Below are 24390 nucleotides of genomic sequence, written 5' to 3'. Positions count from 1 at the left end.
TTCGTCTTCTATATTTAATAAACAGGGAAAGTAACAAAACAAACAGAAAAAAGAGATATTGAGACGTCCCGAATTTTGAAGTAAGCAAAATCACATAACATATCACAACTAATTTGAGTGAATAATGTATGTTTGCAACTTTGTGGTGATCACGAACTTTTAGTCGTTCTTTTTTTTTTGTTGGATTTTGATCTAACGGAGTAAAAGAACTTTTGTGAATTCACCATCGTCTTTCATTGCAAAACGTAAAAATTCGATACCTTGTACTCCAATTTTCATTACTTTAGAAAACCAATCTTCCATCCAAATACAAAAGAAAAAGGAAAATGACATGCTTCCATGATCATAGTACATCCATCATTTATTCAAATGAAAATCAACATCAAGCCATAATCAAAATGTTAATCCTTTAGGAAGGAGGAGCTCTCTGCAACTCAACAACCTTCTTCCACGACTCCCTGCTCGAAATCTCCCCCCACCACCTTCCAACATTGTCCCGCGACATGAACAACTCCTCAACATCAGTGCCATTCACCAAGTACTGAGTGTTAGGCAAGTGAGAAAGGTCAGCGAGGGAGAACTCATCTCCAGCCAAATAACGACTGTCTCCAAGCCTCTTCTCGTACACATCCAGCACTTTGGCTAACTTGGCTTTGCTCTGATCGATAAGCCCTTGGTCTTGCTTGATGTTCATGCGAGGAGCAAATGCCAGCTGGAAAACTAGAGTTGATGAAGGCGGGTTAAAGCTCTGGCTCTCAGCTTCCAGCCATTGCTCAATTGAGGCTTTCTCTAATGGGTTTGTGCCGTATAGCTTTATGTTTCCTACACTCGCGTGCTTCTCTGATATGTATCGGCATATTGCTCTTGACTCTTCAATTTCGGTACACAGAAATACGATATATTAGAAATTAGAATGTACTTTACTGACTAAGCGAGGTGACATCAAATTAGAAGTAAATAAGATATTGGACTAAATTTTCTGGATGGTTTTCGTGATAAAAATAAAATTGTTGCTTTGATAAATGAGACCGTGACCAGGACTTTAAGAAATGAATATTCAAAGTTTACGGTGGTTATTCGTCAAAATCGAATGCTTACAATAGAGATGAAATTAAGGCACTATAGGACAATTGTCCCAATAAGTCAATAACACACATTAGTATAAGGTACTCCCTCCATTCAATAATTATCACCCCATTTAAATATAATACCTCTCACATATAATGGAGAAATGGGGTGATAATTGTTGAATGGAGGGAGTACTAAGGTAGATTGTCCACAAAGGCGAAATGAATGCTTACCGAAGAGAGAAATGTCGTCGTCTTGAAAAGCTGGTACTTGACCAAAGGGCTGATAACAATAATCAACATAATTAATTAACAACAACTATTATCACCCATTTTCTTAGCAGACAACAATATCTCATTATCGCAAAAGCTCCCCATATAACTCGTAGAAAATTTGTTTCGAAACAGTAGAAGAGCGATAGGCTAACTGAACATACAAATCGGGGAAACCCAGCTAGTAGCAAAGGGTAGCATCTGCTACCTCATATTTCCAGAAACTGATTAAGATTATTGATTTTTGCTACCCAAAATCCTTAAATATGGATCGTAACATAAGTATAAAAAATTACAAGGAACATTCGCTACCCTAAAATTTAACTTCTAGGTTCGCCCTTGAATTCTACCATCTTCCAAGCAATGAATATATACTACCAAAATTTTAATTTTAATTTCCAACACTCTTCAATTTCCATGTTACACTGTTGAATTACTAATTCGCCCCCTTAGAACTTTTCGATACATGTTTGAGCTTAGCTAAGTTAACATTCTGTAGAATTACTATTTCGCCCTCATAAAGACTTAAACAATTTCCATGATACATTTATCTAAAATGGCACGAGATGTGTTATCCGTTCCTATAACAACAGTTGCCTCAGAAGCAACTTTCAGTGCAGGAGGTAGAGTAATTGATTCATATCGTGCTTCTTTAGCTCCCGAGACAGTTGAGGTGTTGCTTTGTGCCGGTGATTGGTGTCGAGCTTTACATGGAGTAAAGAAAAAGCAAAAGGTAATATTCACTTATTAACTACTAAGTACCATTTCTTTACTGATATTATACTGTCCAAGTTCATCACACATACGAAATTGTCTTTTTACAGGTCACTAAGGAAGAGAGTGTTGACGAGGTTGTTATTATACCAGATATTTGAAAATAAGGTCGTAATAATTCATTCTCCTTTTCTTCTGTTTGTATAATATCATTTGTTTTATTTTATGCTAAATCAATAGCAGAATTCATCGTCAATCGACCCTAAAGTATGCTAAATTCCTAAAATTTTGTCTCAGATGTATGCTTCCATGCTGTGGACTATGGGATTGCTGCTGCTACAATTTTACGTAAGAGTTTTGGTTGAAGGTTTGAATGCTGCGAACAAGCTACTGGACGTAAAGAACGAAATCAAGATGCTAATCTTATCGAGTTTTGGCTGTATGCCTTGCATTTTTATTTGTAGTAGTCTACTGGATGTAATCAACTAATCATGTAATTTTTCCTATTTTTGTTGAACAAGCGGAATATTAAATTGTCTTTTCAAAGTATCCATTTTATTTGATATATTTATTTTGCCATTTTAAATTTAGCAAATAATAGCAGTGCAACAGAGCCCGAGCTCGAGCTCGAGCTCAAAGAAAATTTTATGAGCCGATCTCGAGCTTTACTTTTGAAGGCTCGTCGAGCTAAGAGCCGAGCTCGAGTTTGGTTTTTTTTATACGAGCCGAACTCGAGTAAGGGTGAGTTCTGTATCAGATCGGCTCGTTTACACCCCTATATGTACTCCTCCGTCCCCGTCATTTGTTTAACTTTGATTAAATTACCTCTCGCCCCTCACAAAGAATAAAAATACAAAAATAAAGAAATGATTAAACACTTAAACAATTCCGTAAAAACAGTATATTATTCTATACGGTATATTCTATTGGAAAAGGAATACAAACCTGAATTTGAAGGTAAGCAGGGGACTTATGTTCACCCTTAGCCATGTTGACATGAATAAGCTCAAATTGAACATTTTTCTCAAGGAGACAAGCTAGGACTCTCGATACAGCTGTTGACAATGGCGGTCCATATACTTTCACTGGTGTAATTGTTCCCATTATTTTTCAACAACAACAAGAAGCACAAAGTGTTGGTTGTTGGTAGGAATATAGCTACTTTATCCTTTTCCTTGTTGCTGGTGTGGTGGTTAGTTGTTGACTTTTTGGGTTGCTTTTATGGGCATGGTCTGATTGGGTTTTGAATAAGGGTTTAGGAAAGTGGGCCTCAACGTACATAAGCCCATTGTGTAAAGTGGCTTGACTTGGTAGTCGCTTGGATGGTATGGTAAATTGGTAATACACTAATACGCATCTTAAACGAGAATTTGTATATTTTTAAAGGGTTTGGTATGATTTTAAATGTGTTAGATATGACCCTCTTACCTAAAGTATAGATACTCCTATTCCCTATAAAAGATAATCAACGGCGGACTACTCAACCCAAATTTTAAGGCGTCTTCAAATAAACATGTTTAAACTTACTCGAACTTGCAATCGGATTTTGAGTCGGAAGATAATTACCTAGTCTCCTCTCCAAAAAAGAAAAACGCAATCTAATCACCCATTAAACTATAAGGAAAAAAAAGGTGCATTCTCATTGATTAGGGTGTACGCCATACTACGGGTCCGCACTGAAATAAATAAGTGCACAGTAACTCTCAGTCAGTCAGTCACAAGTCACAACCGAAAGTCTGAAACATAAACACAGAAACCCATAAAGCCATAACTCGCAAACTTTCAACTCTAAACTGAAACAGGATCTTACTACTTTCTCCACTTGAGGTATGCTTACACTTTAAGCAGGTTTTTTTTATTACGTCCATAAACTATAATGCATGTATGACTCCGTCTCAATCATTTGTTTAACCCATATATATTTTATGATCGGATTTTTAATCAAAGTAAACCAATGATTGATACGGAGGGAGTACTTTTTTTTATTATTGGCCATTGATTATCTGAAATAAAATGAATATGAATTGGTGGTGATGATTTCATGAGAATAATTTTTTGTATTATTATCCTTGTCAAATGATCAGTTTATGATAGATTAATGATGATATTGATTTGTTATGCTTTCTGTATAATCCCGTCTTAATCATTTGTTTACCTTTCTATTATTAGTGAGGATTTTTTAACCAAAGGTAAACAAATGATCGTGACGGAGGGAGTATTAAACAATTTGTGGGGTTTCCATGCAATGATAGATTTCTGATTGTTCTTAGTTTATTTGTGGGATTGCATGCAGTAAAGAACTAATTTTGAATGCATATCTAGTACAAGGATGAAGGAAAACTGTTGATAAGCATATTGTGATTTCAATTCTGTTTACTTTCTCGTTGTTTGAATAGTCCCTCCGTCTCAATCATTTTTTTTAACTTTTTTATTCTTTGTGAGAGATATTTTAATCAAAGGTAAACAAATGATTGGGATTTGGGACGGAGTAAACATATGCCAGTCTTGTTTGTCTGGCAAGTTTGTAAATTGGGAATTTTTCAGTTGGTTCAATCAAAGAGAGTGTGATTTTAAATTGTAAGGCTTGGTTTGGAGTAAAATTTGCTAAAACATTGGGTAATTTTGTTGGGAGACCGCTAAGAAACGATAGATAGCGGAGATAAATAGTACTCGTAGTGATATATTTGTGGAAGTTAGTGTATTTGAATTCGAGACAGATTGGGTTTTTGTATCCATCTGACAACAGTACTTTGGAGTCTTGTTTAGGTTCATGTATCCATCTGACAACGATACTTTGGAGTCTTGTTGTGAGTTTAAGGGAGAAGACGAGAGTATATAATAAAGTTACTAAACTAAGGAAGAACTTGATCATTGTTTGTGCAGGTAATACTCCCTACATGGAGTTTTTGGATTCTTGTCATTGAAAGGATAGTACATTCATTAGTAAATACATGCTTGAGTCCTAGATTTGCCATTCAATTAAGTTGTTATCTTGATGGATACTTTTGAGTGAACATCTCCCACCTATTGCCGAGCCTGACAAAAGTCGAAAGAATATGAAAACCAATGAATTAGCGGGTGCTGGAACCACAAAAAGAAAGGAGTTACATGGGACAGTTCAACTCCGTGCTCTATGTGGTACTTGGAGAGACGAGACTCATGAGGCTCTATTTCATTCCTATAAGATTGATTTCTTTTGTGACAGCGAGTCGTACTCTGGGTTTGTTCTTCTGACTGGTTCAAAGTTAGATCATGATGTTGCTAATACCAAAATTGACCTGTATTTGCTCGATAAGACAGCGAAATCATCTGTTGCTCCGTGTGGAGAAATACATTTGAGTTCTGATCAAATCAAACGGGCAATGTGCTTTCATGAACTTCTCTTTAATGGATTGTTTGGTAAACTCTTGCTATCGACCAAATCAAGGGATACACCGCGAGAGTTTCTTCTAAAAAATGAAGATAATCTTCGTTGGAGCATGGCAAACACGTATTTGGTCTTACCGCTCGAGTCTTCGAATCCTGAAGATAAATCCTCTTCCTGGAGTATTAATTGGAAAGCCATTGACGCTTGTGTCACTGTTGTAGAATATATGAAAAGTTGCTCTTCAAGAGGTGTTCCGTCTCCTTTAGATGGAAAGAGTGTTGGTGAAAATACTATACATCTAGCAAATTGCTCATATTCAATGAGAAACTTGAAAGACATGGTTGTTATAGCCATTCACACCGGGAGGATATATTATGTTCTCGATGTCTTAGCCGATGCCTCTGCTAATAGCTCTTTCGACACATCAAAATATCCTACTTTTGCTGATTACTTTAGCAAAAAGTATAATATCAAACTGTTATATCCGGGGCAACCGTTGTTGTTGTTGAAGCAAACTCATAACCCATTCAATCTTTTGTCCAATAGTGAAGCAGGTGCCTTACGTCGAAAAAAGTTGTTAAATGGCACAAATCAAAAACCTCTGAATTACGCTCACCTGCCTCCTGAGCTTTTAGTTAGTATTGATATCCCTCTATCAGTTCTGAGAGGATTATATTTAATCCCGTCTGTAATGCATAGGCTGGAATGTCTCATGTTGGCCTGCCAGCTGAGGGAAGAAATCGGCTTAGATTCAGAAAAATTTAAGATTCCGAGTTTACTACTGCTGGAAGCAATTACATCTTTAAGATGCTGTGAAGAATTTTCTTCCGAGCGTTTAGAGCTACTTGGGGATTCTGTGCTGAAGTATGCAGTGAGCTGCCACCTATTTCTCACGCATCCCGACAAACATGAAGGAAAATTATCTTCTCTTCGCCAGCAAGCTGTTTGCAATGCTACCTTACATTTGTTGGGTATCAAGCGGGGCCTACAAGAGTACATACGGGACAACCCGTTTGAGCCTCGTCGTTGGGTTGCCCCTGGGCAGCTTTCTGTTCATCCTGTCCCTTGTTTGCATGGTATTGACCAATCTAAGGTTCCTTTAGATGGCAAATTCCAAACGTATGATGAAAATCTTGTACTCGGTAAAACATGTGACAACGGACATAGGTGGTTAGTCTCCAAAAGCATAGCTGATTGTGTCGAGGCAGTTATTGGGGCGTATTATGTTGCCGGTGGATTAGTTGGGGCCCTCCATGTAATGAAGTGGCTGGGCATTGAAGCTGAGCTGGACCCTGGTTTTGTCGACAGATTTACTGACGTGGCATCTGATCGGTCATGCACTCAAAAATCTGATCACATTATAACCCTAGAGTCCAAGCTAGGGTATGAATTTACCACCAAGGGACTGTTACTTGAAGCTTTCGGTTTTTAAAAATCGCTTTAATCTTTTCTCTCGATTTAAATTTTAAATTTTTATAAAAGAAAGACGGAATTCGATTTTAAAACCTCTAAGTTCACCTTGACTTTCCATTACATTTTCGTTCTCCCTTTTTGTTTTTCATCTTCCCTTTTTATTCGCATTTTGAGGCGTGCGTTCACCCATGGACGGTTCGAAAGGATGATTCATGTCAGCCGACCCCAAATCATTTTGGGATTAAGGCTCTGATGTTGTTGTTGTTGTTGTTGTAGGCTCGAGTTCCTTGGGGATGCCGTCCTGGATTTGCTTATAACATGGTATCTCTATCAGAATCACACAAATATTGACCCTGGAGAATTGACTGACTTACGTTCAGCCTCGGTGAATAATGAGAATTTTGCTCAGGTTGCTGTTAGGCGGAACTTGTTCGAGCATCTTCAGCATTCTTCTCCGTTGCTTTCTGAACAAGTGACGGACTATGTGAAGCTAATTACAGAGGTAGATGATGCTAAAACACTCCAAGGCAGGCAATGCCCTAAGGCGCTCGGTGACCTGGTGGAGAGCATTACAGGAGCCATACTAATTGATTCCAAGCTTCAAGTTGAGGAAGTTTGGAGAGTCTTACACCCGCTATTATCTCCCATAGTAACTCCCGATAATCTCGAATTGCCTCCTTTCCGAGAACTGATCGAGTTATGTGATTGCCTTGGCTACTTTCTCAAAGATCACTGTGTTAATCATGATGACGCGGTACTTGCAGAGCTTAGATTACAGTTGGAAGACATTTTACTTATAGGAGAGGGAGTTGGTAAAACTAGAAAATCCGCTAAAGGAGAAGCGGCTTTTCATATATTAAAGGATTTAGAAGAGAGAGGAATCTCATACGCCCGTGTTGTTGCAAACGGGAAGAAACGAGAACTGCATGAAATGAAGTGTAATCCGTTGAATGAGATGGACACACTGGAGACCCTGCCTCAGAAAAGGCAAAAGGTAACCCAGTCCCCTATCGAGGGTGTTCCCGTCATTTCATCCATTAACGAGGCGAAAGGAGGACCCAGGTGCTCATTGTATGAACTATGTAAAAGTCAGCAGTGGCCAATGCCTAGCTTTGAAACTATTGCACGCCAGTCAAGATCTTTGCTTGAATTCGGAGAGGGTTCAAACAAGAAGAAAGGGTTCAATAGTTTCATTTCGAAGATATCCTTGTGCATACCTGACTTTGGTGTTGTGGAGGCCATGGGAGAACAAAGACTTGATAAGAAAAGTTCTCAAGATTCTGCTGCTCTTTTCTTATTTCATGAGCTTGAAAACCAGGGAAAGCTTGTGATTGGCTGCCCATGACGTTTACTGATGTCGCATATGTAGTGACGTCCTTGTACCATTATTGTACTGTAATGATGAGCTTCATGGCTTTGTTGCCTGCATATTATCATCATCTTTTGGTGGTGACTTAATAATGCGTGATTCAATAATACTCGGTGTTAAATAAATAAGTTTTTCCTTTTTTTCGTTTGATCCGACCTTCATGAAATATGCCTTGGGTTTTGCATTTTCGTTTGATAAGTGAAATTGCTGTTGGAAACTCTGATTGCAGAATGATCATGATTTCAGGGTATCATACTTGGCGCCAGAATGCTGTAACTGTACAGACATGAACCAAGAACAGCAAAGCGAGCCCCTTCGGCCTTGCCATTATAGAGGTATCTATCTGCTGGCTCTCTCTCACTAGGAGCGTGGTTTGACTGAATAACGTCCTTTCTGTTTCTTAGTGTCTCCAAGTTGTGTTTTCTGAATGAGTAGTGAAACTACACTGATGGTATCCTGTTGCTTGAAACTGTAAACATATAATAATCTACCCTTAAAAGTGAAGGCATATGCTTCATTTGTGGCGACAGTTACCCTAGCAACCTTTTGGCAAGTATCCTTCTTGATCCAGGGTTGGGTTGATTAGTCATTTCATGGCAAATGATAAATCCGAGGTAAAGTGTGTCCAGATATCGTGATGAACTATATGCAATTTATGTATTCCGTTGTTTTGGTTAGATTTTTACTATTTCGGATGTGCTTAACCTAAGTTACTGCAGGTTAAACTAGAAATTTTCTATGTTTAGGATTAGCAAATGCTGTCCGCTTAGATTTCTAACTAATCTTCATGTCACACCTTGCTGCAAGCCTGCAATAGACTATGTTTGTGCTCTAATAACTCTCTTTTACCTGCTGATGTTATTTGGATGATGTGTTGCCGTAAATAAATATAAAAAAAAAAGTAATGATTTAATGGTAATTAGTATTTTTTGTAAATTATACTCCGTGGGTGGATTCATTGAGCATAACATAATTCACATACGAGTGCCTTTAAGATTCAGTAAGCTCAATTAGCAAGTCTTATTGAAGACGGATATATCTGTCACAAACTGAAGGCGGGTCAAGTAATACCCAAGTAGGTAGATAAGACAAAAGCAGAATGCCTATGAGAATTTGTGAAACTCAATATAGATTGTACTCGAGTAGGAGTGTAGGACTGCTAATAAGTAGCTAATTCTCAAGTAGGAGTGTAGGACTGCTAATAAATATTAATATTTGTCTTTTATTTGTTAAGAAAATTAAACAAAAAATTAAACTTAAAATTAAAGTCAATATATCTAATATTAAATACAAATTATAATCCCCATCATAATCTTTCAAAATAATGCTAATCATTGACTACCTTGAATTATTGTTCACAAATAAAAATATAAAAATTTCTATTTTGAAAAATTTCTTTTATATTGAATTAATTACCTAGCCAAACAAAATTGAAGACAATGATAATAATAACAATAATCGTGACAAAACACTAATAAACGTAACAATATTCGTGGCAAAATATTAATAATCCATGGCAAACGTTTAGTAAATTGTGGAAAAATATATTTTGACGATATAATCACAGTTTACTTTTAGCGTGGTTAAAACTCAAGTTTCTATTAGTTTATTCAGCGTACTCAAGTTTCTATTAGTGTAGTTTATCTTCATTTTAATATAGTACTATAACAACTTACTGATTTTCTTTGCCTTGAATATTAGACTCAACTTTTCTCTTATTCTAAAAAGAATCACCCTTTTACCCGGCTTCTTGGATCAAATATTTATTCGGACTCACATTCCATATTTTTTCAAGAAAGACGTTCGTTTATATTGTCTGATTGTTTTCGGGTTTAAAAAGGGTCGATATTGTGGCTAGGAATAAAAATAAACGTCCAAGCACCAAGTTTTACTAAAAGAATCACCATTACTCAGGTTCTTGAATCAACGTTTCACCCGGGTTTGAGTTCCATCTTTTTTCAAGAAAGACGACGACAATTTGTATTGTTTGATTGTTTTCGGGTTTTGAAAAGGGTTGATATTGTGGTTAAAGAATAACAAGAAAGTCCAATAACCGAGTTTTACTAAGAAAACTATCCTTACCCAGGTGTCTTGGATCAATGGATCAATGATTTACTTGGGCTTGAATTCCGTCTTTTTTCTGTTTACATTGATTGGTTTCGGGTTTTATAAATGGTGGATATTGTGGTTAGAGTAAGAAACGTCCAAGAACCGGGTCTAATTCTCATGATCTCCTACAAGATGTATTGATTTTTAATATTCTAACCCGGCTGCCCGTGAAAAACCTTTTTACAGTTTCGGCCTGTTTACAAGCTGTGATGTTCTACCATTGACACGATTCTAGTTTTGTTTCTGCCCACTTCAGACTTTGCCCAAATAATGTTGTACGAAATCGGGTTTAGCCCTAGAGAGATTTGGAAGGAGAACATGGGAGATAGAGATAGAGATAGGGTAAGCATTCGGAGTTGCGATACATTGATGATTCGTGATAGTCTGGTTTTACACTTATCAAGAACACAATCTTTTGGGTAATCTACTAGAGAGTTGTAAGGGGTTGTTCCGTGTGCAGCCATCTAATACACCCAACAACCTTACGCATCCCTACCTGTCCCTTCCTCCCTGAAGGTGTGAAGTATTTTCTTGGATATAGATACTCACACAAAGATGATGTAGTCTTGGCCCTGGCTGTCCGTGAGGATTCCGTAGCAGTTTACGATTTTACTAATAAACAATGGAACCTTACTACTGACAAATTCCAATGTGACGACAATTTGCAAGTTCTGCAGGTTTGAGACGCTTTTTATTCATTGTTGTTAAAAGTTACTACTGACAAATAATGGCCATTACTAATGTTAAAAGTTTAATGCTTTTGAGTTTTGAATAGTTCAATTGAATGGTATTATGCGGATACTTATCATGTTCAAGTTTGAGTGAGTTAAAGAGTGGGGTGTGTTTGTTCTGAGAATGCTATCATGCTGTTCTGAGAATGCTGCTTTGCCTGTAATTGCAGGATTAATGCTGTGAATTTCTTTCCCATCTGCCGTTGTTTTGGAAAATTGTTGAACCTAAGGAACTTTGCCGTTGAAGGTGAACTGCTGAAGCATAATGTAGTTTCTTCTTACTCGTACATCAACTACACGATTTGCTTGAATCTCGTACAGTCGCAAGTCACAACCAATAGCATTGTTAAGTCATTTCTACCGTAATTTGGGACATCAGTCAAAAAAAGTAGTAAATTCACTTCCTTTTATTAGCAATTCTAGTTGCCAGTGAATAACATTGTGATTTTGTAGCCTTTATGGTACACACTCTTTATGTGGTGCTCCATATTTTTAACACATCATGATTTTTTTCTAAGCGGAAATGTATATACACATGTCCACGGAAAATATCTTGTTAAACTTATAACCAGAACAACAAGAGTGAAACGCGTTAAGACTTACTTCTACAGTTACCTTTTCTCTTTTTTTCCGAGAGAGTGCCCTTTAGAGGTAATGTCGTCTTTTACAAGAATTTGTGATTCCAGCTCCGATCAAGTCAAGTACTGAGTTGTTGGACGGCCGTAACACATTTAGTATGGACCTCAAACCCACAATCAAGGCACTGATAGGCCCAACCAGACCCTTGTTCATCACAATCGCAACAAATAAAAGGCCCACCACCCGAGCCCTCCGACACCAAATTAAGCTCATGCTGATGTCCTGCATGAACTGCTGATTTAGGCAACTTCTTAGCCACTTCTTCCATCTCCTTCTCGATTAACTCCAACCTTGCCTTGGTAAAAGGGTAACCATTTTCCTGGTACAAGTTAATCAAGTTCCTTCCTTGTTTGGTTACGGTTTTACCATCCGGTCCAACAATAACTAAACTTGGGATATCGCGTACATTGAAATGCTTAACCAAATCCTTGATGGTTGGATCACCAAAGGGAAGTGCTAACCATGGCATTGTTTCAAAATAGGTGTCAAACGATGTTTTGTCTCGGTCACTTGACACAAATACAATCTCGAACTCTTTCTTTTCGGGATTTTCTCGGGTTTTAAACATTTGGTTAATCTTATGGTAGATTGAGATTAGCTTGGGGGTGAATTTAAGGCAGGGTAAACACCATTTTGCTGAAAAGTAAAGTCCTATTGTCTTCCCTTCCAAAGATGTCACAGGTACCTGAAGTGTTGAAACAAATTAATTCTTGCAAATCTAATCAAAAATTGTACTTTTTCCGCTTCAATTATTTAATTACCTTTTATATTTGTTGTGAGCGATATTTTAATCAAAAGAAACAAATAATTGAGGCGGAAGGAGCAACTCACTAATGTCTTGTGCATATAAAAGGTAATTAAATGATTGAATCGAGTATATAAAGTCCTAAAAATGTCTGAAACGACGCATATCGTTGAGTAATTTGGATTTGGATTTTATAATTTTGGACTCTTTGGATTTGGGTCGGATTAAGCTCACAAGTAGCCATATAATTAAGGCCCTGTTTTTTTGGACTTCAAGTCACTTAATTTAAGTTCACTTCAGATCCTATAAGTTGATTCGATTGATTCGAATCCTATAAGTTCAATTCGAGATCCAATAAGTTCGATTCGATTCGAATCCTATAAGTTGATTCGATTCGAGATCTTATAAGTTGATTCGAATCCTATAAGTTGATTGATTGATTGATTCGATTGATTCGAATCTATAAGTTGATTCGAGATCCTATACCTCACTTAATTTAAGTTAACTTGGATCCTATAAGTTAAGTTAAGTTCGATTCGAATCTATAAGTTGATTCGAATCCTATAAGTTGATTCGATTCGAGATCCTATAAGTTGATTCGATTCGAGATCCAATAAGTTGATTCGGATCTATAAGTTGATTCGATTCGATTCGAGATCCTATAAGTTTAGTTGATTCGGATCGGATAAGTTTGGTCCAAAAAAAAGCAGGCCTAAGTAGACAAGATTAAGATGATACTCCCTCTGTTTTAGTGAAAAGTTTGTATTTGCTTTATTTTGTGAGGAAAAAATAAAGTAAATGTAAATTATTAACTGAGATGGAGTTAAATACTCCATCCGTCTCGGTCATTTGTTATCTATTTATTTTGACACAAAGACCAAAGAAGTGAGAAAAAAATTAATAAACTAACGATGTTCTCTCATATCTACACTTAACCACAACACACACCCACATGCCCACTTGTGCAAAGCATAACAAAAGTGTAAATAGATAACAAATGAATAATACACCCAAAAATGAAAATAGATAACAATTAACCAAGACGGAGGAGTACAATTATGCAAACCTGGTGAGATAAAGGATGGCTCAATAGGTAATCTCTAGCTCGATTCGCTAGCAAATTAACAATAGTTTGTTTCTCCTCTTTCTCCCTTTCTTCTTTGAGCAATTCATCCAATCTTTCCTTTGTAAAAGGGAACGATTGAGTTCCGTAACGATAAATAAGCTCAACCCCATCATGAACCTCAACATCGTTATTATTAGGCTGAAAAATAACTAAACAAGGTATGGCCTCAACGTCGAAAATCCGACTCAATGATCTCCTGGTCTCTAAATCAGAAAATGGTACCGAAAGCCATGGCATAGAGGCACGGTAATTGTTAAACGCACCTATATCCTCGTCAGACGATACCAAAACAATCTCGAAATCGTGCCCTTGGCTTTTAAGTTCCTCGTAAACTTTAATTAAAAGATGATTAAACTCTCGACATGGGGTGTACCAGTTTGCGGAGAAGTAAATTCCAACTACATTACCTTGAAGCTCTGTGACTTTCACCTATATACATAAAATCACAAGTCGATATATTTACCTTTATCAAAGATAAACAAATAATCGAGACAGAGGCAGTATGTAATCACGTTATCACGTATACATAATTAATACATGTATGAATCATACCTTGAAGCTCTTAGACTTTCACCTATACATAAAATTATCAGTCGATTTATATTTTCTTTGTCTCAATCATTTATTTACGTTTTATTAAAGATAAACAAATAATCGAGACAGAGACAATAGTCACGTATACATAATACATGTATGAATCATAAGATCAAACCTTGGTGTCATCAGATGCTAGTAGAAAATCACGGTCTTTCGACGTTAACAACGAAGATAATCTTGAGGAAGCCATCATTAATTCAGCTTATTATTTACGATTCTACGATTTTACGAAGTTTAGTGAGAAAAGAGATAAAAACAAGGTGAAGTAGTTGCCACCTTTAATTTGAGAGAAAAAGAAAGAAATGATGTAGAATACCAAAGAACCACATTCTTTTGTTATCCTTAACCTAAATGACAACACATACAATGCGTGTGATTTTTTCAAAGGAGTATGGTAAATTGGCAATGTTAGTACGTATGTAGGGAGCACCATTCACTATCTCACACAAAGTCATAATACATTAATACCCTACCACCATAACACGTAGCACTATAAGTTACTGTTTTTTGTGGCACACTTTTTCTATGTTCTTCCATTGCTAAATTTGTGTATCACATCAACACAATTATAGGTGTGTGAGTCATTGAGTGTATTATGAACTAGTCCAAGCAAGTTTGGCTTGTGACTGTCACCAACTGTGACGTATTTTTCAATATTATTTAAATTAATTGTGAACGTCATTAAACTTATAATGAACACAAGTAAGAATTTGTGATTTACTCGTAAATTTAGGTGGTGAAAGTATATTTAGGATAGTTGTAAACGTGAAACAGATATAACATTTGGTAAAACACGTATAAATTTTTAGTTAAATTTTTCGAAATCTTTCCGAGTGTACCTTATATTATTACTCATCCCCTCTAAAATTTTTCGCCCCCTAAGCTCAAATCCTGGCTCCGCCACTGTCACAAAATTGTGACGTATATATTCATTATAAGGGAGACTTACTGTTAGTCAAATAAGGGGAAAGTAAATGTAAAAGAAGAAACAAAAGACACTTGTTAAACAGAGAAGAATGCCGTAAGAAAATGGGGGCAATGGAAGAGGCCTACTGATCCAATTTATGAGGTGACACCGTGACCTACAAGCCAACTTTCACATAATGTTGTCGCTTAAGAATAGGCACACTTGGTGATCTCTCATTATACTTAACTATTGGACCAACACTCTCTCCATGTCCTTGGATAAACATTCAACCCTAATTCCTTGCTCCTATTGTTATTGAACCCGGATTTCTCTCGTCGACCCAATTCGGTTCATTAATCAACGTTACTCCTTAAAATAATTTAACTAATTACCATTGGGACTCGTATCATACTATAATTAACAGGAAATCATTTTTTTAAGCAAAAAATTCACTTGAATTATATAAAGTTTAAATTTTATATTCGATGATTATATGAACTAACCTTTAGTAATTAACTACTAACACATATGACATACTTAAACTAAACCTAAACATGTTCGTATCAAACTAAATATAGTCTCATAATGTAAAATCTTGGATTATAGGATCAGAACAATAATTAAGCAACATTTTTAAGAAATTGGGCAAACTTGTTGTAGCACAATGCCTTATGGCTTATGCCATAATGAGCCCAACCCAAATTTTCAACTACTATCAGCTAACAAGGGGTGCCAATATGCCATGTCGTAGAGCCGTATTTGACGTTATGGAGGCCTGGAGGGTGATTGGGTGAGGATTTTCAACGGGAACGAACCGGTTACCGTCTGAGTATTTCATATATAAAGTATAATTAAAAAAAGTTTTGTGATTTTAATATTTTTTTTTTTTTTGAAAATTCAATATTTAAAGGAGCGGGCAGCCTTAGGTCCTGTTTTTTTAACTTAATTTCAACCTATTTCAGTTCAGTTCAGTTTCATTCAGTTCTGTTAAGTTCAGCTTATCTATTCACAAGGTAAAGCACTTTTCTTTTAGATTTAGAGCATGTTTGGACTCGATTCTCAAAAATAAGTTTTTGTTTTTCAAGCTTAATTTTTCAAAAGTGTTTTTCAAAAGCAGAAACAACAAATAGTTGCTTCTATTTCTATGGGCAAAAATATGGATTTTTAGCTTTTAAGAAATTTTGTTTAACTTTTAGAAAACTATGTGTTTGACCAAAAAGTGTTTTTGAGTCAAAAACACTTTTACAAACTAGGCCAAACACACACTTAATTTTAACTCATTTCAGTTCAGTTTTCATTCAGTTCAGTTTAGTTTAGCTCATGTCCTCTCAAAGTAACTCTTAGGCTTGTTCTTTTCGACTGAAAAAAACTGAACTAAACTTAATTGAGCTGAATTTAACTGAATGGAGTGAACCGTAGTAAGAGTTAGACCTTGTTCTTTTGGAGTTAATTTCAGTTCAATTCAGTTTAGTTTAGTTAAGTTCATCTCATCTTTTTACAAATTAACTTTTACTTCAGTACAGTTTAGTTCAATTCAGCTTCAATAAATTCAGTTAAGTTCAATTCACGCTTTAACTTCTTTCATCCAAAAAAAACAGGATCTAACTCTTATTTCAATTCAACTAAGCTTCATTCAATTTAATTCAAAGCCTTACTAGCTTAACCTCCACCCCAAAAAAAAAGGAAACAAATGAAAATCCAAAGTAATACCAATATCTTAATTCTTAATAATCCACCCCCAAAAAAAAAAAGATAATCATCATCAAATGTTCTAGAAAGTTGAATATTGGACTGGATTGTGCGATTAGGGTGTTAGTTCTAAATTTGGGCCAGACTTTGGATATTGATAGGAAGTCCAATAAGAAATTAGAACTGTTTAAATGATTGAATAACGGGTCCCAAATCATTCTGTTGCTTAGCTAACATGAAACTAAAGGTTGTAACTCAAATCACATAGGTGCAAATGTAAAATAACGGGTCCCAAGCCAATTCAATGAATCCATCAGTAAGGGTGTGACGGTGTCTGTCTTAACTTAAAGACGATCTTAAGTAAAATTTTGTGATAAAGTATAGTCTTTGTTAGTACAATTGATGTTTCTGTAGCGATCTCCTCAATAATCATCATCGCAACAAATTAAACGTGCAATAGTATTTTAGAAAATCAACTTAATTTTTATTTAAGATATAAATATGACCTATCAAAATCTAATGTGACACATTTTTGGCCTCCTAAAAATTAAAATGAAAGTGGATGGAAAAAAAAAGAGTTAGTAACACATTTCTTGTACATTTAAGTTGTACGAGTCTTGAACCTAAATTGCGGTCGTTCCAAACAACGGGGCCAAGTTTTGTATATGTTCATGACACCTAGAGAAGCTTGGCAGATCGAGTTGAGTTTATGAATGTCATTTTTTTTTATACACTATTATTATCATGAAGCACAAAATAATTTAATAATGAATACGGTTGCAAGTACAAAGTAAACATAGGTTGCCTGGGTATAAGAAGTATAAATAGGAAAAGGCTAAGGAGATAACTGTAGAGAAGTCAACTGAGAATAATTAGTTCCTAATTATTCTCCTCTATTTTAGCTAACTATTGATTTGTGTATATACTCTAGCTTAATTCTCTCCTTAAATATAGATATCATCTAACCCTTTCACACCTTAGCCTATAACTATAAATATGCTTGTATTTACCTCATTGTAATCATCCTTGAATTAATACAATTAATCCTTTCTACATGGTATCAGAATAAGGCCCGATCCCCTCCTAATTCAAACCCTACAAACACCATCCTCCTCCCCGCCGTGATCGACTATGTCAGGCGCAACGATCCCCAACCCCAATGACCCCAAAAACCCCTTTATCCTACTCAATGTGCATTCCATCGTGAAATTCGATGGCACAAATTACCGTCAATGGCGCATTCAACTTGAATCGTTATTTGATGGTTATGGACTCGCCTCCTTCATCGATGGGACTGCACCTCCTCCACAAAAAATGGGGGTCGACTCATCGACAAACAACCCGCTCCTAACCCCGCGTATGACTCTTGGTATCGGCAAGACAAGCTTCTTTTCTCCGCCCTCTCTAGCACCGTCACATCTGCCATTTCCCCCCTCCTCAACCGTGTGACTACGACGCGTGCCGCGTGGGATGCTCTTGCAGCCGCCTATGCTCGCCCGTCTCGTGGTCATATCAAACAACTTCGCCATAAACTAAAACATATCACCAAAGGCTCCCTTTCCATATCCGACTACATGACCCGCATCAAAAACACGGTTGATGAGTTAGCCCCCTTAGGTACCATAATACCTGATGAAGATGTCACGGACCAAGTGCTCGAAGGTCTTGACGCTACCTATCAACCCGTCATTGATGCTATCAACGCTCGTGACGATCCCATTCCCTTCTCTGCCCTTCTCGAAAAATTAATAAATCGAGAATTGACCCTTTCTCAAGCCACCCCAAGTCCTCTTCCCTCGACTGATTTCCCAGTCGTTGCCCATCCCACATACACCCGCCACAATACCCATCAATATCGCCCAACCCATTCCGCTGCTAACACTGCCACTCCACCTCCTTCCACCCCGAATCAGAATCCACGCAACCCATTCAAAGGGAAATGTCAGTGGTGTCATACCCAAGGCCACACCCTCTCCTATTGCACCATTTTCAAATCCCTTTACCCACATATCCAAGTGCCTCCCTATATCCGCACACCCGCACCATCGACCCAAACCCCAGCCCAGGCTCACCCCACGGTTCTCACTGCCTCCACCCCGTCCCCGTGGCTTCTTGACAGTGGCGCTTCGCACCACGTTACCTCGGACCTCGACAATCTTGCTCTTCACCAACCCTACGACGGTACCGATGAAATCGTTATTGGTGATGGCTCTGGCCTTCCGATCCTTAACACTGGTTCCGCCTCTATCTCCTCATTTAAACTCCATAATGTTCTTCATGTTCCCACTATGCACAAAAACATTATTTCCGTATCTAAATTTTGCCTTGACAATAATGTGACTATTGATTTTTGTTCCAATTGTTTTGTTGTGAAGGACAATAAAAATGGAGCCACTCTATACACGGGATCAGCCACGGACGGAGTCTACTATTGGCCGGCGTCGTCTCCCCCGCAAGCCCACTCGACCTCCCTCACCACGGCTGACCTTCACCACCGTTTTGGTCATCCGCACCTTTCCGTTTTAAAGAATATTGTTTCTTGTTTTGATTCCAAAGCTATTATCAATAATAATACTGATTGTTCGTCTTGCCATATCTACAAAAGTCATAAGTTACCTTTTCATACATCGTCAATTAAATCCACAGCCCCACTCGAAATCATTTTCAGCGACCTATGGTCGTCCCCGGTAGAATCAATTAATAAATTTAATTATTATGTTATTTTTGTTGATCACTACACCAAATTCACTTGGCTTTTTCCCTTAAAGAAAAAATCCGACACTCATGCCATCTTCTTATCATTTAAAAATCTCGTCGAAAAACAATTCACCCGATCAATTCTCACCTTCTACTCCGACAATGGGGGCGAATTTGAGAAATTAAAACCTGACCTTGCCAAATTTGGCATACAACACCTCACCTCCCCTCCTCACACCCCGGAACATAACGGCTTTGCGGAACGACGACACCGGCACATAGTCGATACCGGCCTTGCTCTTCTCGCGCATGCCTCCATGCCTCTCCCTTATTGGTCCTATGCCCTCCAAACTGCTACCTACCTCATCAATCGAATGCCCACCCCCACTCTCCAAAATGACACTCCATACTTTCGCCTCTTCCAAACTCACCCTAAATACACCAATTTTCACAACTTCGGATGCCTATGCTTCCCTTGGCTCCGCCCCTACACTCACCACAAACTCGAGGCCCGGTCCATTGCCTGCGTTTTCATTGGTTACTCACCCTCTCAACATGCCTATCTATGCCTTGACCCATCTACCAACCGAGTTTACAGTTCCCGTCATGTCCGCTTTGTCGAAACTACCTATCCTTTTGCCTCCCAACCCACCACGGCTCCCCTACCCACCTCCACCGAATGGTGTACTGTCTCCATTCCCTCCCTACTCCCTGCCACGACACCTCCCTCGCAACCGTCTCCCACATCTACTCCCCCTGACACCTCCACTCCCGCGTCCCCAATCTCCCCTTCACCCACTACCTCTTCCCCCACCTCTCCTACTCAACCAACTCCCTCGCCCTCGCCTCCCCCACCTCCTCCACCGCCCCCTCCCCCATCACACTCCCATGGCACTCGTGCCTCTCACAATATCTTCAAACCCATTAATAAACTCAATCTCAGTGCTCACCTTCACTCTCCCGAACCTACCACTGCCAAGCAAGCTCTCCTTGACCCAACTTGGCGCTCCGCCATGGAGACCCAATTTCGTGCTCTCCAAAATAACCAAACCTGGGAACTCGTTCCCCCGTCCCCATCCCAAAACATTGTGGGTTGTAAATGGGTCTTTCGCACCAAATACAACCCCGATGGAACCATTCATAAACACAAAGCCCGTCTTGTCGCGAAAGGGTTTCATCAACGACCCGGACTCGACTATTCGGAAACATTTAGCCCCGTTATAAAACCTGTCACAGTCCGATTGTTGCTTAGTCTTGCCGTTACCAATGGGTGGTCGCTCCGTCAACTTGACATCAATGACGCCTTTCTCCAGGGTACCCTCACTGACACGGTCTATATGGCCCAACCTCAAGGGTTCGTTGATCCCTCCAAACCAACTCATGTGTGTAAACTACGCAAGGCTCTCTATGGACTGAAACAGGCCCCAAGGGCGTGGTACAATGAACTGCGTTCCTACCTTACAAGCTCGGGTTTCACCAACTCTATCTGTGACACCTCGCTCTTCATTCTCCACGGTACTAGCCCACTATTTATTCTTGTATACGTTGATGACATTATTGTTACAGGTGCTTGTCCATCGAAAGTTGCCGCCTTCATTGCCGCTCTCTCTGCCAAGTTCTCCCTCAAAGACCTTGGTCCACTCAATTACTTTCTCGGTGTTGAAGTGCGTCCCTGCTCTCAAGGACTTTTCCTAAATCAACACAAGTACACTCTTGATCTCCTTGCACGCGCCAAAATGTCTGATGCTAAGGCAGCCACCACGCCTATGGATGCCCTCGGTTCGCTCGATTTGGGTGTGATCCCGCCCACGATGATCCAACCCAATACCGTACATTAGTGGGTGGTCTTGCACCTCTCATTAACTCGTCCGGATATAGCCTTCGCTGTCAACAAGCTCTCTCAATTTATGCATGCCCCCACGATATGTCATTGGAATGCCCTCAAGCGCCTACTTCGTTATCTTGCAGGTACGCCTTCCCATGGCATAACAATTTTTCGACACTCCCCGGTCCATCTTCATGCCTTCTCCGACTACGATTGGGGTGGCAATCCCAACGATCTAACCTCCACTACCTGCTTACATTGTTTACTTGGGACGAAACATTGTTTCGTGGAGCTCGAAGAAGCAACGTCGTTGCTAGGTTCAGGTCCTCAGGCCGAGGCCGAATATCGGTCCGTAGCTAATGCAACAGCTGAAATCATTTGGCTCTCGAATCTCCTTCTAGAGCTACGAGTCAAGACCGACACCCCACCGGTTGTGTACTGTGATAACATTGGTGCAACAAACTTCAGTGCCAACCCAATCTTCCACTCCCGTATGAAGCATCTTGCACTTGATTTTCACTTTGTTCGTGAGAAAGTCCAAGCTGGCACCCTCCGTGTAGTCCCTGTTGCTAATGATGACCAGCTTGCAGATGCACTCACCAAGCCCTTACATCGTCCTCGGTTCACCATGTTAATGTCCAAGATTGGTCTTTCCCAAAGGCCGTCCATCTTGCGGGGGGATGTAGAGAAGTCAACTGAGCCTAATTATTCTCCTCTATTTTAGCTAACTATTGATTTGTGTATATACTCTAGCTTAATTCTCTCCTTAAATATAGATATCATCTAACCCTTTCACACCTTAGCCTATAACTATAAATATGCTTGTATTTACCTCATTGTAATCATCCTTGAATTAATACAATTAATCCTTTCTACAATAACCACTGGCGAATCTAAGGGAAGGCTAGCACAGACACTTAGCTCACAGCTAATGAACAACGAAAAGTTTGTTAGAGGAATTAGGGTTAGGTTACGAGTTATGACAACTATCGTCTAGGGTTTAGAGTATTGTGGTTTATTATACATAGCCAATATAGCTGTCATAACTAGTAACCTAACCCTAATTCCTCTAACAAAGTTATACATTGAATCTTTTTTTCCTTATTTTACCTTATAATATTACTATTATAATTTTTACACCAACTGACTTTAAATCGTGATTCCTTGACTAAAAAGCAACCTTGTAAAGCATTATGTGAATGCATGGGAGGAAGTTGGTGTCAAGTAGTCTAGTAGTCTAGTAAGAAGGTAAAGAAGAAGTGGCATACTTGTGAACTTTATAATAAAAAACAAGAAACAAGGCTGGATTCCTCACTTTACAAGTATAGCATACATAATACATTCAGTTTAATTAATAAGGGATATAAAGGCTTCCAATTGGTTGGCTTTGCAGCATGGCCTTTGTTCAAAATTCAGGTATTCAGTTTCATCATACAACTTTAATTTGTACTCTTACTTGTACATACTCCGTATTTATTAATTGCGCCCCAGAATCTGTATGTATTAATGTACGTATGTGTTACCCTATATACCTGATTGATTTTGGACCGTCCCTTTACATCAATTTAAGCCATTTTGTATGTTGTGACTTCAGCCGTTCATTGCATGTTGCATGGATCCCACTCTCTTTTCATTTAATGCTTCGACTACATACAGTTAGTTATGCTTGCTATTTAATTTTCAGGTGGTGCCAACACTTGTTAATTACACTTTGCTAAATTAATCAGATGGCTTGAATTACATACTAAAGTACTACGGAGTACAAAGTATTTTTACCCTTTTAAATATCTATGCCCCTAGCTACTGTATATAGTTGGTGACTTAGAATGATGAAAAAATTTGGTGATATTAGGTTTTTATGTAAGGTGATATTTATGACCTTGGTTTGAACCCGCCTCTATTCTTTTCAACAAGTTTTACTTAGGGTCTAAAACTAAAACAATTGTTGGAGTATAAATCCACTTGTGAGTCTCACATCGGTGAAAAAGAGAGAGATTGTCTATCTTATAAGGCCTGGGGTGTTTCTCCCATAGCCAATTGGTTTTGGGAGATAAGAGCATTCTTGGACTTGTGAGTTAGACTTCTCTCCTCCACCGCGGGTAAGGCCAGACCCATCTCGTGTTTATTAACAATGTATTATATGGAGTAGGTTACATCATAGTCGAATACGGACTATCTGTTTTTCTAAGGTTATGTTTTTTTCGGCTTAATTTCAGCTTTCTTTTAGCTCAATTCTGCTCATTCAGTTCAACTCAGCTTATCTCAACGCTATTAATCTCAGCTAACTTCAATTCAATTTAACTCATTTCAGTTCAGTTTAACTCAATTCTGTTCATTTCAGCTCTATTCATCCAAAAAAAACGGGTCTCAATGATATTAGTTATAAGTTTATAAACGAAGCGGTATGTTTTTACGTATTTGCTTGAAGCTATTTAAAAAAAAAAAAAAAAAAACTCTCATTAAATGAGATGTTCATTTCCATACACATGACATAAGACCATACTAACATGTCTACATTTGGTTCATGTTATCATGTACATGATTAGAAAGCGAAGTAACGACCATAAAATACGCAACTTCTTAATTGCATCATCAATTATTGAGGGACATAACAGAAGCTCCTTATGACCTTATTCAATTTCAATCACCAATTTTTAAAGGCCTTAAAACTCCCGAGTCTAGAGTTATACTAAAAATCGTTAGTCGCCATAAATATACAAAGTTGATCGCTCCATTAATTAAACTAACCTAACTTCTTAAGTGTTTCACAAGCTTAAACTACTACATCAATTTTGCAGTGTACTCCGAATAATTAGCTAACTTCGCATAATAGGGCAACAAGATCTTTCTCGAGCTTCTGAAATAAAATGTTTTGTTGTGGTTAGACCTGAGAGAAACGGTCAGTCACTAAGTCATTGAGAGACTATTTTTCAATACTCTTAATGTTTTTTTCGTACCCCTTTTATTGTTTACCAGGATTTATAGTTCTTTAATTTCATGCATATTTCCATAAAAAAAAGTACTCATGTTATCTATAACGGTGATTCGTACCTCTTTTATTTACTTTAAATTATAAAAGGGTCTCTCGATAAATTTACTGAGAGACCGTCTGCCACTCTGGT

The 24390-nt window shown here is 38.1% G+C and overlaps 3 protein-coding genes across 3 annotated transcripts; 1 reads left to right on the top strand and 2 right to left on the bottom strand.

Moving 5' to 3' along the window:
- Window positions 1-252: 252 nt before the first annotated feature.
- LOC141604603 (glutathione S-transferase-like) lies at window positions 253-3254 on the bottom strand. The gene is made up of 3 exons (XM_074423020.1): window positions 3000-3254; window positions 1302-1350; window positions 253-870 (listed from the first exon to the last, which is right to left on the bottom strand). Exons 1-3 carry the CDS (start codon window positions 3156-3158, stop codon window positions 410-412), a joined length of 669 nt encoding a protein of 222 aa, XP_074279121.1. The 5' UTR covers window positions 3159-3254; the 3' UTR covers window positions 253-409.
- A 510-nt stretch (window positions 3255-3764) lies between these two features.
- Window positions 3765-8350, top strand: LOC141604601 (endoribonuclease Dicer homolog 3-like). The gene is made up of 3 exons (XM_074423017.1): window positions 3765-3881; window positions 4938-6804; window positions 7111-8350. Exons 2-3 carry the CDS (start codon window positions 5111-5113, stop codon window positions 8177-8179), a joined length of 2763 nt encoding a protein of 920 aa, XP_074279118.1. The 5' UTR covers window positions 3765-3881; window positions 4938-5110; the 3' UTR covers window positions 8180-8350.
- Window positions 8351-11432: 3082 nt separating this feature from the next.
- LOC141604602 (putative nucleoredoxin 2) lies at window positions 11433-14686 on the bottom strand. The gene is made up of 3 exons (XM_074423019.1): window positions 14266-14686; window positions 13494-13982; window positions 11433-12367 (listed from the first exon to the last, which is right to left on the bottom strand). Exons 1-3 carry the CDS (start codon window positions 14341-14343, stop codon window positions 11741-11743), a joined length of 1194 nt encoding a protein of 397 aa, XP_074279120.1. The 5' UTR covers window positions 14344-14686; the 3' UTR covers window positions 11433-11740.
- Window positions 14687-24390: the final 9704 nt, after the last annotated feature.

This window comes from Silene latifolia, chromosome 10 (assembly GCF_048544455.1).
Source record: "Silene latifolia isolate original U9 population chromosome 10, ASM4854445v1, whole genome shotgun sequence".
NCBI classification, from domain to species: Eukaryota; Viridiplantae; Streptophyta; class Magnoliopsida; order Caryophyllales; family Caryophyllaceae; genus Silene; species Silene latifolia.
This window is presented reverse-complemented; position numbering and strand designations above follow the sequence as displayed.